We start from the raw sequence: 12,989 nt of genomic DNA, 5'->3' as shown, positions 1-12,989 counted from the left end.
GAATGAATTCTAAACTATCTTGGGTATGTTGTTCCAAAAATCTGCATTCCATTTTCCCACACTGTGCAGCAAAAGTCCTAGAAGGGGGGGGGGGGGGGGAAGAGAGAGAAAATGATTTAATGAAAGGCAGGGAGGTTAACCTGGACTGAGTCCGGTTGGCTACCCTACACTGGGGGAAGGGAAAAGGGGAGAGAGATTAAGAGAAGAATAAAAAGTCCGCTGTTGATAGCGGACTGTTGCTACGTCGGATAGCCGACGTAGCAACAGATCTCTGTTGTATCACTGATGATCAATCAGTCCAGATCCATAGACGGTCACTCTGTCCTGTAGCTTTCAAAAATCGCTGCAGCGCTTTTGTGGCCTTTTGCAGCTGTGATATTCGAGGCCATGGTCCGAAGATCTTGCTCAAGGTGAACGGTCTTCTATCTAGCCTATTGAGAACATTGCAGAGGTCATGTCTGTCGTTTTGAAAAGATGGGCAGTAGCATAGTAGGTGTTTTATAGTCTCATCGACACCGCAGGCATTACAGTCAGCGCTATCAGCCATTCTAATCAAGCACGTGTAAGCATTGGTGAATGCAACACCCAAGCATAAGCGGCACAGCATTGTTTCCCGATTTCGCGGAAATCCAGGCAACAGTCGTCATCCAGGCATAGATGGGTCGAGAGAATGCAACCGATGCTGGGTCAATTCAGTTGTATGCCACTTCTCCAATGTCATACTGTGCGCTAGCTTGCTTAGGTGTTGGGCTGCGTCAGTCCTCGATAAAGGCACAGAAACAAGATTTGCTCCTTCGTGTGCTTTCCCAGCAGCTTCGTCGGCGATGTCGTTGCCGGAGACACCGCAATGACCCAGCAGCCACAGAAACACGACGTCGTGTCCTTTTGCGATCCTATGGAGGTGCACTTCTCGTATCTCCGAGACGAGTTGTTCGCAGGACCCGCGACGAAGAGCTGACAAAAGACATTGTAGGGCCACCTTTGAATCACATAATATTGCACACCGATTAGCTGGTTGGTTGTTAATATAATCAATGGCACCTCGGAGGGCAACAAGCTCCGTAGCGGTCGATGATGTCACGTGAGAAGTCTTGTATGTGATGCTCATTGATCGTGATGGTATAACCACTGCGCCGGTGGAGCTGGTCCGAGTGGAAGAGCCATCTGTATATATGTGGATTCGGTCAGAGTAGAAAGTGTGCAAGCAATCGACAGCTGCTTGCTTCAAGGCCAAGGTAGGCAGGTCCATCTTTTTTCTTATTCCTGGAACGTAAAGGTGCACTTCATGCTGTTTTAAACACCACAATGCTGATGGTGAACATGTTGAGGGATTTCCAGCAGACCTACTAGCTCTTACAAGACGGTTTCTGCATGAATTTGGAAGCACTTTTCAGGACTTCCAAAGAGCGTACTATAAGGCACATTTTCTGGAACAAAGGTCGCATTAGGGACGTCCTGTACACCCCCTTCTAGACTGGGACGTTCTGACCATTTGAGAACATCCCGAGGATGTTTAGTGTTGTCTGCACTGAACCCATCCTCAAAAGTATCAATGTATTTGTGCTTTACACTATACGGTGCTATCATGCTCAGACATCATAAGCAGCAACGCATATGCGCATGCTCAGCAGTGTCACCAAGCTTACGTGCTACAGCTTACGACTCTCCATAAAATAGACGACAGCAAGACAATGAGTGATCCTTCGAACGCATCTTTGGCTACTTTATTATTGCTTTTCTACAAAAAAAAAATAAAATAAGAACTGTAGGGAATGGGGATATGGGAGGCATTTTTATCTGACATTCTATGGGCAAACAGCAGCAAAAAAAATGTATATGATCCTAAAAACGTCACACATAGATTGCGCTGTAAAAACGAATGGCCATAAAATTCGTGGATAAAAGAGACTGAGGTATTGTACAAGCAGATTTATGAAGGGATGTAGTTAAATGAGAATCTGAAGCACAACACAGGAAGTTTAAACTTGCGGAAGCAATGCCTCCATCTTGAGGGGCACTGAAAAGAGTTCAAGCACATGCAGCAATTGTCAGCAAATGCAGGACTCCTTATGTCTTGCTAACAGCACAGCGATTGCACATGTCAAAACAGGCTGCTGTTCATCCCGAAAGCTTTGCAACATCATGTGCGACCAACATCAGCGACACGCTTTTCTGTATCGTGCATGCAGGAAGACACAGACTGATACAGTAAAAGCAATGGGCATGAGTAATCAAGAATTGTGTGACGACCAGGCATATGTGACGCTACTGCCGTGCCTGCATCTCAAACAAGAACGTTTTGGTGGGCAAAATAAGTCAGCGCAAGAAAAGCACTTTTTCCGAAAGTGGAACGACACTCTTGGCATTGTTAGCAGCTCCAAGTGCGAGTTTACTAAGGAGGCCAATAGACGACGAGACGCTTGGGTTCTAGCCAACCAAAACAATGCACAGCACTTCGGTAACATACAGCATGGTTTCAGTGTAGCTATAAGGAGTCCTTATAGACAGATATCATACACAGAATCACACTCTAAACACGCACGGTGCCACAATATGCAGCACCAGAGGACAACACTGGAATGCACCAGTGGCCAATTCGATCAAGTAGTTGCCAGATAACTCAACAGTGGCTAGGCAAGCAACCAGCAAGCCAAACGTGCAACACCTGTTGGAAATTTATAAAACAGATTGTCATTTCTGACCAAACACTTCCATTCCATAAAGAGTACTACTGTCAATGCAACAGGGACGCTTAAAAACAGTACCGTTTTCTTGATGTTAGGAGTCATACTCTCGTCACCTCAATCTAACAGGGATGCATAAAAACACACCATTTCCTCGATGTCTAGTAAATGGATCCCAAAACTGTGGTGAAAATTGCAGCGACAGACCTGCGATGGTAGTGCAACATATGTCGTCCATTGAGGGCTACATCGAAAGCATGTCGGGACTGAACAATGCTGCCGACACCAAAGGACAAGCAGGAAAAAGTGAGTAATAGTCATAGGTGAAGCCACCGTGATGACAGTCGGTTTTGTTTCTGCCACGGTTCCGGGATCCAAGTTATAAAGGACGGCAAAATGGCAGCATTGTTTTAAAGTCTCACACTGGGCGAGGAAAATTGGAAACTAGGAGAGACAAAAAAAGGAGAGAGCACAGATATGGAAAGTGGCAACAGAAACCTTGAGCATGTGCGATTCTCCTTGTGTCTTGAAATGGTGAACCTATGCGACAGCTAAGGAATGAGGACACTGCCAATGAGCATGTGTGTGTGAGGGAATGAGGCAGTCGCACAAGAGTGACGGCGATCCATCCCACGTACGCATACATGGGTATAGTACTACGCTACAAACCGTTCGATAAACGAGCACGAGTAAACAGCCAAGCGATGAGCTACAGAAACGAGAAGAGGAATCCTTGCGGGGAATCACCACAACACACTTGCTTTCGGCACAAAAAGTGGACACACTAAGTCAGCTACTACGACTGCAAAATTCGTTAAATGCATCTTCCCTGGCTGGGTAGCAACATCCTGAAGCAGAAGCCTTGCACCATTCGAAATGCCCTTTAATGTATTGGGAAACCCATTGCGAGTGCTCTGGCAGAAAAAAAAAAATCGAACTCGCAGTTGAAACAGATCACAGATTTTTCCAGTCACCTGACACTAGGCAGAAGGAATGCACCATCAATGTTACAGAAGGAAGGGGCTTCCAGTAAGGCTCAGAACCAATTCCCTCCACTTCTTCAAATACCAGAAATGGATGACGACATTTAAAATCATTGTGCTCTGCTCCCAAAGCACCAACAATTCTTTGCTACAGGTTCACACTCGACGAACACGAAAAGTCAAGTGAAATCCAAACAAAGGAACACACAACTCCCTTTAGCCCAGTAGAGGCAAGTCTAGAACAGATGCAGTCTATGGCGTTAAGAACTTGCTTTAAGGAACTGCAATTCATGTGAAAAAGAGACAACCACCTATCTAAATACTATCAGACACTAAGCAGCCAGACGGGAACTGTTTGCCACAGGTCTACACAGAAAAACATGTGAACCAGAATTCCAACAGGACACTATACAACTCTGCGCACTACCATATTTGCACAACTATAACAATTTTTCTTACACTGCGTAATTAGAGTGAAAGAAATGAGAAAGCAGTTCACATCAGATTCAAAACAACACCCTGAGCAAATGAGAGATTTCATCCCATCACACCCTGCCCAATTTCGCACCTAAAAAAGACCGCACCTCAAGTGTGGGTAAACAGAGCTTTGCTGGAAAGTCCACCTGTTCATATACCATAAAGAAAAAGAATGTTAGGTGACAGAGCAAACTAGCTTAGGTGGTCTTTATTATTTGTTTCTTTTCTAAAAAGACAGCTTTAAAACTGCTGTCAGAACAGCTTGCCTGATGTACTATAGCGACTCACACATGCACACTAGGGTGTAACAAAGCTAGAGTTGTAGCACATTAATTCTCAAGGCAATACTTCATTTTCTAGGTTGTGAAGAGCTCCCCTTCATGTTATACTCATGCAAATATGGTAGTAACTTTCAGAGCAATGTCTCCTAGAGCCCCAATTTTTTTAGGCACCTGTGGCTACATTAATGGGCTGAGACTTATAGAAACTGGGCCATGGGCTCTGAACAAAAATGACCACAAGCCAGATCTGACACTTGGTTTCCAAATGCTTTAGCATTTCGAATTTCTGAATGCTCTAGCATTTGGAAACCAAGATGCATCGAAAGTGACGTTTGTGTTTTATCTTTGCCACCAATGCAAAAAACAGGTTATCACACACGCAGCAATTCTAGTTCACCCACTGTTGCTGCAACAATTATGCTAAAAGGAACAAAAGACAATGATGCGGACTAAAAAATATGCCATAAAAAAAAGGCAATAGATGAATAGGTTTGGTGGTGGAGTCAATACTATGATACACAGGAAGCACAGGGGCAATGTCCAGAAAATTCTTTAAAAATGAAATGTTACGAGTTGTAAAAACATCCCTTATTCAAGACAGTTGTTAGACACACACCAGTACAGCTAAGGTTGACAACAGATGAGCAAAGAGCAATATTCACGAGCATTGTGGACAGTCTCAGTGGTTGAAGATTTAAAGCTGTGGCACTTTCATTGGCACAGTTGATTCAATGGAATGTTCAATAAAAATAGACGAAAGTTCTAGTTCTGAAATTTTGTAGAATACTAGAATTTTGTAAAACAACAAAAAATGTACTCCAGTACCAAATGTTGTGCAGTCTCAAAAGTGAAGCTAGCACTATATTAGCATTGCACAATATGCCTAAATGGCACCATTTGGAGAGCAAACTATTGTTCAAACTTATTTTTACTCAACATTCAAAGGCCTTCTTAGGATGCACAAGTGTCTGAAATGAGCCTTGTCCCTATATCTACTCAACAAAGAGCAACGTCATTTCTTTACGCGAAGATTTCTGCATGGATTCTGCCATGCCCCATCTGAAAAATGAAGTAAGAAAATGAGTTCTTCCTAACACCACACCAATAAAAACACAGTCCCTACTTACATTTACCACACAATGAGCTCTGTAAATGCCAATGCACATTTATCAAGATGTGATGAATAAGTTATAAATGGCAAATCTTCACCAGCTTCTAGCGTTGTCAGCCTATATCCGCGCGCTGTATGCAGCTGGCTCAAATGCTGCTAAATGTTTGGCTTTGGTTAATTTGAGAACATAAGGCAATTGTATCTGCGCTGGAACTAGATTACAAGTTGGGCGACATGACTTGCTAAATGTGTCCACCAAAGCCATCAACAGCTGCCAGACTTGGGCATCATGACGAAACAAGCTGCATGCAGTGTCTTGATGCAGGATGCATGGCGGAAGGTCTGCACGCAACACTTCTTTCTATCTTAAGAAATGCAGCATAGCTGACTTGTGCAAGCACAGGTGGGTTGAGTACGTACAGTGATGATTTACCCGGTCCTCTTGTGGCAGGCATGATGAACATGCGACACAAACACACATAGAACATCTACTACAAGAATACGAACAACAGGTTACACGGTGAGTCGCAGTTTTGACGTAAGGTACAGTTGAGTTTGAGCTGTACATCCCAGCTCTAGCCACTGGTCACACATCAACCGGGGCTGAAACAAGTGTTCATGGTGCAGAATGCCAGTTCACTGGACTGCGTTCTCAAAGTCGCTCGAATCTTGCGCAGCTCCTCCAGTTCCCGTCACAGAGTCTCAGGCAGACGCCAACCACGGACACAAAGCCATTTGCAGTTCACTTGTTAAGGTTACGGATGCTTGCTAGCAGGGACACAATTACAAGCCAGTTATATGCAAGCCGGCACAAGTCGGGCCAGAAGCACTGAGACATAATAATACAGATGGGTTTCAGAGTTACACAACCACGGCAATCCATTCATCCAAGCTTCAGCATTTGATGTTAGTTGGGTACTAGCAAATTGTTGAGCTCTTTTCAATGCCCGATGCTTCAGGTGTAGAATCACTGCAGCAAACACTGCGCTGCGCTTTGTCCTTGTACTTGCTCTGCAAGGTCAAAAATCGAGTCCCAGTCCTAGTCAGTCTTGGCCTGTTGCCTTGACAGCAAGGGAAGCAAACTTGAGGCAACGTTCTCCCTGACACACAAGCTAAGAACAACAGCTTGCAGGCAGCCTTGAAGTTGCTGAGAAGTTGTGCGAGGAGCACATAACGCTTTTGTGTGGTAAGGAAGCGGCAGGAATGATGTCATATCACCACAACCTCTTGGATGCACAGCATTCTCACAGCCAATTTTTCACAGATGAACTATCACACGTTCGGTGGTCAGCAGACGACTTTGTTGTCTCGTATCAATCTTGGAGGAGCAGAAGGGTTAAAGGATGCAACAGACAAAACAACTTGCTGAATCACTGACCGACATGTTTGGGTTTCCAAAAAACTTGAGTTTCAGTCATGTACACAACATGCTCTGTGGTCAGCAGGCGATAAAGCTGTTATCTTTCATCCATCTTGGAGAAACAGACAGACCGAGAGATGCAATAGTTCCGGGAAGCTTGCCAACTATGTATCTGAGGGTCCAAAAAACCAGTCTGCGAAACGGCGGAGTTGGGCACTCGCGGTCTCGGACTGCTCGTGCAGACGGTGGTTCTCCTGCTGCAACTGCCGGACCTGGTGCTCGAGGTTGGCTTTCCTGTGCTGCTCCTGCGGATATTTACATGCAGAACAAAGAATTGCAAGGATATTCAACTGGCTAAGTTTCAGAGCTTGCTTTTTTATATACACCATCTGTTGCACTGACATGCTAATCACTTGTGTAAGTTGGTTCTGTAAGAGTTACTGCACAATTGGACATGCCACAAAATCCCACATATAATATAAACATGAATGAACTGAATAAGGTGCAATGTTGAGGCTGCAAAAGAAAAACGGACATATTTTATATGTGTAAAATAAGACTATGATATACTTCACTTAGAGTCATGTAAGACTGAAGGACACTTAAACTTCTAAAAATTATGGTGCTTGAATATTGGAGCAAGAAACACTCCACAAGCCAAAATCTGTACCTGAACTTTGTTTTCTAGTGGTTATACGTGTTAACTTTGTGTGCTATTGCAAGAGGGACTGTTGCTGGGTAAACCAGTGCTCAATTAAAGTCGTCTTAGGCTGCGCAAGAAGTTGACTATAGTTACATGCAAACAAAACATAGGCCACTGCGTATTGTTCGTGCACCTATGGTTGCCCTTTCGCAGAGCCAAGAAATGTTTTATTTTATGCTAATGTTGTAATTATGTCACAATATCTATCACAGAACAGTTAATACAGAAGTATGAGATCATAAACACTCCTGTTTTAAGAGTTGCATTGTTGGTGAATCTGGAATTATGTTGCCAAGAGACAAGGTTGTGAAACAAAGATTCGTACATGTGAGCATATATTGCAAAAGTAATATTTGCCATGCTGTAGTAAGTTATGTTCCATCCTTAGTCCTTTGATCGTTGTATGTCATTACATGGCTTATGCTGGTGTGAAATCTGAGCCAATACATGAAAATCACATGATCATAAAAGAGAACCAAAATCAACTGGGAGAAACACATAAAAATAAAACTAGGCACTCTCTTATTTGTAGCATTATTTGCATATCCTTTACGTGAGTGTGCTGGCATGTCAAATTGTCAATGTCAACTCGGTCGCTCACTTATCTGCACTGACATTAGCTTCATTCCTTGTCCCTTTCATTGTACACTGCACTGCTTTCAGTAGTCCCATGTGTTTGAAATTAGGTCATCTTTAAAAGGCCAAGAGGTGAGTTTAGAAGGAATGCCTTTAGCAGGCCTATTACTTGCCGCCTAACTTTGCCACACAGAAGCACAGCTGGCGTGACTAGTGGTCAAGGTTTAGCTGTTCTTCTTCAGTCAGCAAGTTCGAAACTATTTGCCTGAAAATAATTCCAATACTATTGCTATTCGTTTTGTACTAAACAATTTATAATCGCACAAGCCTAAAATGTGATACTACACAGGCTGACTAACAGTCATGGTCTTTTGTTAACTACTACCCTTGCCATAACTGATCCTCACATTGTGAAAGGAAAGAAGTGCCTTACAAGTGAACTATCATTACATGTTTTGACCACTCAGTTCAGGCACACCAGTATAACTTTAAACGTCACGTAAACAAACAACTAAAGTTTATTGATCCCAATGGATCAACATGATCCCAATGGATAGCAAGCATGTGACATCACGGACTCCTTCCCACCATGCTGCGTCCTACAACATAGCAGCTAGAATGACGTCAGTGTTCACTGTCATGATAAACCTACTTTAATGGCATGAAGACGCGATCAGAACACTGATGGCTTCTGGGCCAAAACCACGGCAGAACCACCGTGCAAGGCACCAACAGACAGAGCTCCTCACCGTGCTGGTACTCCAACATGGCGGCTAAGGTGACATCAGTGCAAGCCATCATTTATACGTATGATGAAAGGCAATTACTGCTTTGACAAATTGCTAATCCTAAAAATACAGCTGGAATGCCATGTTGTGCAAGTTTGTAGCACTGAAGGAGCACCAAAAAAACAGCTCACAGAAGATGGCATTTATTTCTCAAGTGGCATCCTTACACGTAGCTCCATCAACTGCATCTCTCGAACCTAAGCAAGCTCCTCTCACATTTGTCTTGTAAATTTTGTACAAAAAGAGGACAAAAAAAAAAAACGTTATCAGCTTAGATGCAAGTCGTTGCAGTACACAATTATCACAGCAATCTACCGCCGATGTGAGACATCAAGACATCAAACCAAGAACATTCACTCAATGAATACAAGAGCCGGACTCACAATTAATCCATCCAAGATTCAACTTTGTGAGCAGTCGAAAAATAAGAAGGGGAATCAGTTAGACATTTATGTAGTGAACGACTAGTTAACTCTTGATTAGACACTTCAATATATTGTATCTACAGTGGATTACAGTGAAATATCGTTGATACGATCTTCATGGGAACTGCAAAATAAAGCGTATCATCTGAAAATCCTATCATCCAACGTATTATCGGAGAAAAAAAAGTCTCCCGAAAAATGCATTACACAGAATCGTATCAACGAGGTTCCACTCTAATAGTGTAACGAACGCAACCCCCTACACTAGTCACTAAAAATTCGCACATTTAATTTATTCACAATGAAAAAATCCCAGCGCGAGAAACCACGAAATGCTGTTGGTATAATGCCACCCACGGACGGACAAGGTGAATCAGCCTTGAAATGTACACCTGTGAGAAAAAGCATGCCGACCACAGGATTGCTAAAAAATGTATGCATAATTCAGGCACACAAACTGAAATTGACGAGTACACTGGAAAGTTTGCAATGCCAAGTTTAGACTGGAGCCCTCAATTTTAAAGGGTCCCTGAAACGGTTCGGACAAATTTGTAGACGCGTAGGGTGCAGCTACAGTAAAACATTCGTGTCACAATTTAAGTGAAGCGTCTCATATTAAGACAGCTACAGACGATTACAGGTTACCCTCCTCCCTAGCCATGCATTTCTTCCTCAACTCGCTCGCCGAGTGATCAGGGATAAGCTCCGCCTGCGCTGGCTCTATGTCATGTTGTGACATACATTGTCTATTTCCGGTTGTCTTGGAGCCAGCGCGCGAAGGCTCGCCCACCTCTCCACTAGCTGCCCGGTCGTTGATCCCCAGCGAGAGCGATCGAGCAGCGTGTGTTGAGAGCGTTCTGTCGCAGTGCCGAGCGTGTTCGGTATTCCGGTAACCACAGGCGAGCTGAGTGTTTTGACGGATAGGCAGATGCGTCAACTAAAGCCCCTCCATACTGCTGTGATGAAGGAGCTTCGTAGGCGTGCGTGAGCGGCCTGATCGGCATGCGCGGTCCAGCCATCTGGTGGCACAGAGCTCAACCAGCCAAATACGGAGCTAATATTCCTGTAACCAAATGTAAAACATTTTAAACATGACAACGTGTTCAAGATTATGCTCCTGCCAAAAATATGAGCCAGCAGCAATGTAGAAAAATAACTTGGTTACTGCTATATTAGCTGTGTGTTTGGTTGAGCTCTGTGCCGCCAGGTGGCTGCACCGTGCAAGCAGTTCACGTTTGCCCCTCCGTTCATCACGTAAAACGTGATAAAACGGCCAGTACACTTTTGCTTGCGTTTACCTGAATACCGGACACGCTAAACTCTATTGTGGCAAACCTTCGACGTGAAGCGACGGCCGCAAATGCGTAGATGCTGGTGACGTTTGGATACCGTAAGTCTGATGCGCTGCAGCCACTCCGCTCGTCTGCTGCCTTGCAACGGGGCACGATGTCGCAGCTTGACATGTCGCCAATCGCTACGTTTGTAGCCCACAACGCAACAAGGGCGAACCGTGGTGCTCGCGAAAAGAAAGAACAAGACCAACACTGAACGCGCAGCTCTCGTCAACACGAAGCACGTTGTAACACAAGCAGACGACACTTGCTGTGGGCCGGAAGTGCTTTTAGTGTAGTGATACATGTCCTTGTGCATTCTCTTTCTGTTACTTTCTTTTTATAGAAACAAATTAACTAACATCTAAACTATTACGAACAACATTTGTTCACCATAATGTTGGAAAAATTATCAATGACGCGCCCTGGGCAGGCAATCGGATAGCTGGCCCAGTGACATATTCTGGGCAAATCGCGTCACCTGGGCACAAAAATCAGCCACTTGGCATGCTGCAATCGGTAGCGATGTACATTTTTAAAGCCTTATAATAAATTACACGCTTTACGTGGAGCGCATAGATGCGTCAATTAATGATCAGAAGGACCTACTCTAACGACTCAGTACGTTTGTACAAAATCGTTTCAGGGTCCCTTTAAGTTACATTCATAGGCCAAGAAAAAAAAATATGGTCCGCCCTTCCAAACTGTGAAGATGGTTAACCAGCAAAGCCGAAATGTGCGGCCCCGGTGTTTATCACTGGGTTAGTCCCGAGCGTTCATTAAAGTATTTCTTAATTATGAGGTTACACACACGCTTGGTTGCGACGGAGAGAACGACGTCACTGACGGTATGCACGCAGTCTGCCATTGCTGCTTGCGTTCAATGTCTTGAGTTTGCTCGGCAGCGTGGTTAGCAGCATAGGCCCGCCATTGCCACTTGTGATTCATCGAAATTAAATAGCTTCAAAATTAAATCTGTCCGTTACGCAAGACAATAAATGGCTCATAGCCCCTTAAGCAATGGCTCATACCCACATATTGCCCATTATGACGACAGAAGAGAAGTGAAATTCTACGCTGGAATGATTTTAGCAGCAACACAGCCAGCTGAGGAAGAAGACAACGACGAACACGGGAGCAGTGGCACGAGTGCATGCCAAGCACGAGCCAGCTGCAGAAGATGACGATGCTCGAGCCAATGCTGATGATGATAGTTTTCTGCACACAGGCGATTTTGCCTAGCCATATACTATTTCGCCTAAACATCCAAAGCTTTGCATTAAAAATCAGCTTTATCGTGGAATTCCTTATCTGTATACATTACCTCAGGGGAGTACCTAATCACGTGATGCACAGTCTGTGGATAAAAATTTGTGTTTTGGAATATTGTGTGATCCACCTCAATAAGCAGAACTAGGTGTCAGCCACAGCATCTGGATAGTGCTGCCGACACGGTGAACTCGAGGCACTCAACACTGAATGCGAACCGAGTGAAACCGTCGATGTATTGTGGATAAAAATTTGTGTTTTGGAATATTGTGTGATCCACCTTAATAAGCAGAACTAGGTGTCAGCCACAGCATCTGGATAGTGCTGCCGACACGGTGAACTCGAGGCACTCAACACTGAATGCGAACCGAGTGAAACCTCGATGTAACAAATTATTGGATATAATAAATTAAATGCAAAACGTTTCTCATGGACATCAGCACGTAATAAATATAACGAAGGCACTTTCGTGTTGAATGCGACTTCATTGTAATGAGGTCCGACAGCAAATGAGGTACGTGCCCAAGTAATTAAATTTAACTCCACGAAGCTGTAACCCAAGATGACTGTCCCAGGCTAGCATCCAGAGCACTTGCCTGTGCCAGAGTTTCCTGCAGCTTCACCACCTTGTCTTCAAGATCTTGCAGTCTCTGTTCCGGCTGCTTGATATTGCCACCGCTACTAGGGCTGGAAATATGCAAGAGAAAAAAAGTGAATTCAGAATGCATGCAATTAGCAGGCAAGTTATGAGGAATAGCAGGTGCATTATGTACCCATCACCAGACGTTCCATGACAACCTTGTATCAGCAATTTTCCTCTTAAGAGGAGACATGAGTCAAAATAAAATAAAAAATATGTTATTCTTCGAATCAGGGTGCTGCAATCTTGTACACATGTCATGTCATGTGCTAATTTCGAATATGAGATCCATATTGTTTATCTCCTTTAGTTCCAATTTTATGCAAGCTTCCTTTAATTAATTTTCTGAAAAAGTTCGCAA

At 43.9% G+C, this 12,989-nt stretch overlaps 1 protein-coding gene across 1 annotated transcript in view; it reads right to left on the bottom strand.

Annotated features, from left to right (window-relative positions):
* Positions 1-1,696: 1,696 nt before the first annotated feature.
* The window catches only part of LOC119458477 (signal-induced proliferation-associated 1-like protein 2), a 131,601-nt gene continuing 120,308 nt past the window's right edge, over positions 1,697-12,989 (bottom strand). The window contains 2 exon segments of the mRNA XM_037720319.2: positions 1,697-7,201; positions 12,585-12,675. Of these exon segments, the coding sequence (XP_037576247.1) occupies positions 7,061-7,201; positions 12,585-12,675 (232 nt within the window). The 3' untranslated portion in view covers positions 1,697-7,060.

Source organism: Dermacentor silvarum, chromosome 7, assembly GCF_013339745.2.
Source record: "Dermacentor silvarum isolate Dsil-2018 chromosome 7, BIME_Dsil_1.4, whole genome shotgun sequence".
Taxonomy (NCBI): Eukaryota; Metazoa; Arthropoda; class Arachnida; order Ixodida; family Ixodidae; genus Dermacentor; species Dermacentor silvarum.
This window is presented reverse-complemented; position numbering and strand designations above follow the sequence as displayed.